Source organism: Juglans microcarpa x Juglans regia, chromosome 2D, assembly GCF_004785595.1.
Source record: "Juglans microcarpa x Juglans regia isolate MS1-56 chromosome 2D, Jm3101_v1.0, whole genome shotgun sequence".
Lineage (NCBI taxonomy): Eukaryota > Viridiplantae > Streptophyta > Magnoliopsida > Fagales > Juglandaceae > Juglans > Juglans microcarpa x Juglans regia.
In genome coordinates, this window is record NC_054596.1 from 26,672,219 (window position 1) to 26,673,057 (window position 839).

At 40.3% G+C, this 839-nt stretch overlaps 1 protein-coding gene across 1 annotated transcript; it reads right to left on the reverse strand.

Moving 5' to 3' along the window:
• Positions 1-226: 226 nt before the first annotated feature.
• On the reverse strand, positions 227-565 carry LOC121249401. Its single transcript, XM_041148110.1, has one exon. It carries the CDS (start codon positions 563-565, stop codon positions 227-229), a length of 339 nt encoding a protein of 112 aa, XP_041004044.1.
• Positions 566-839: the final 274 nt, after the last annotated feature.

The following is an 839-nucleotide window of genomic DNA, read 5'->3' on the forward strand; positions in this document are numbered from 1 at the left end:
AAGGAATCACTAAATCGATCTATCTGTTATCACAAAATCTAAAATAAATAAATAAATATAAAGAAAATAAAATACCAATAAATAAATAAATAAAATACTAGTTTTAAACCCAATATTTAGACCCGTATGTTACAATCTCCCCTCCTTAAAAGAAATCTCGTCCTCGAGATAATGTACCTTAATCGAATAAATAAGGATATTTGATCCTCATGTCCTCTTCTAGCTCCTAGGTAGCCTCTTTTTCCGTGTGGTTGCTCCAAAGCACTTTGACCATCGGAATGGTCTTCTTGCGGAGTGCTTGAGCTTTTTGTGCAAGAACTCCGATTGGAAATTCCTCATAAGTCAAATCCTCGCGAACTTGAAGAGGCTCATACTCAAGTACATGTGTGGGGTCTGGAACATACTCTCGAAGCAAAGAGACATGGAAGACATCGTGAATAGCCGACAACTGAGGTGGAAGGGCTAACCTGTAAGCTGTAGCACCAATCCTTTCTAGTACCTCGAAAGGACCTAAATATCTTGGACTTAGCTTGCCTTTCTTACCGAATTGCATGATTCCCTTCATTGGTGCCACTTTCAAGAATACTTTGCTTCCTTCTTCAAATTGCAAATCTCGCCGTCTCTGATTCGCAGACTTTTTCTGTCACTCTTGTGCAATGGCAAGTTTCTTCCTGATGACTGATATTTTCTCATGCACATCTTGAATAATCTCCTGACCCAAGGTTCTACGTTCTCCCACTTCGTCCCAATAGAGAGGTGACCGGCACTTGCGGCCGTAAAGAACTTCATATGGTGCAGCCTGAATGCTCTCCTGGTAACTATTATTGTACGCAAATTCT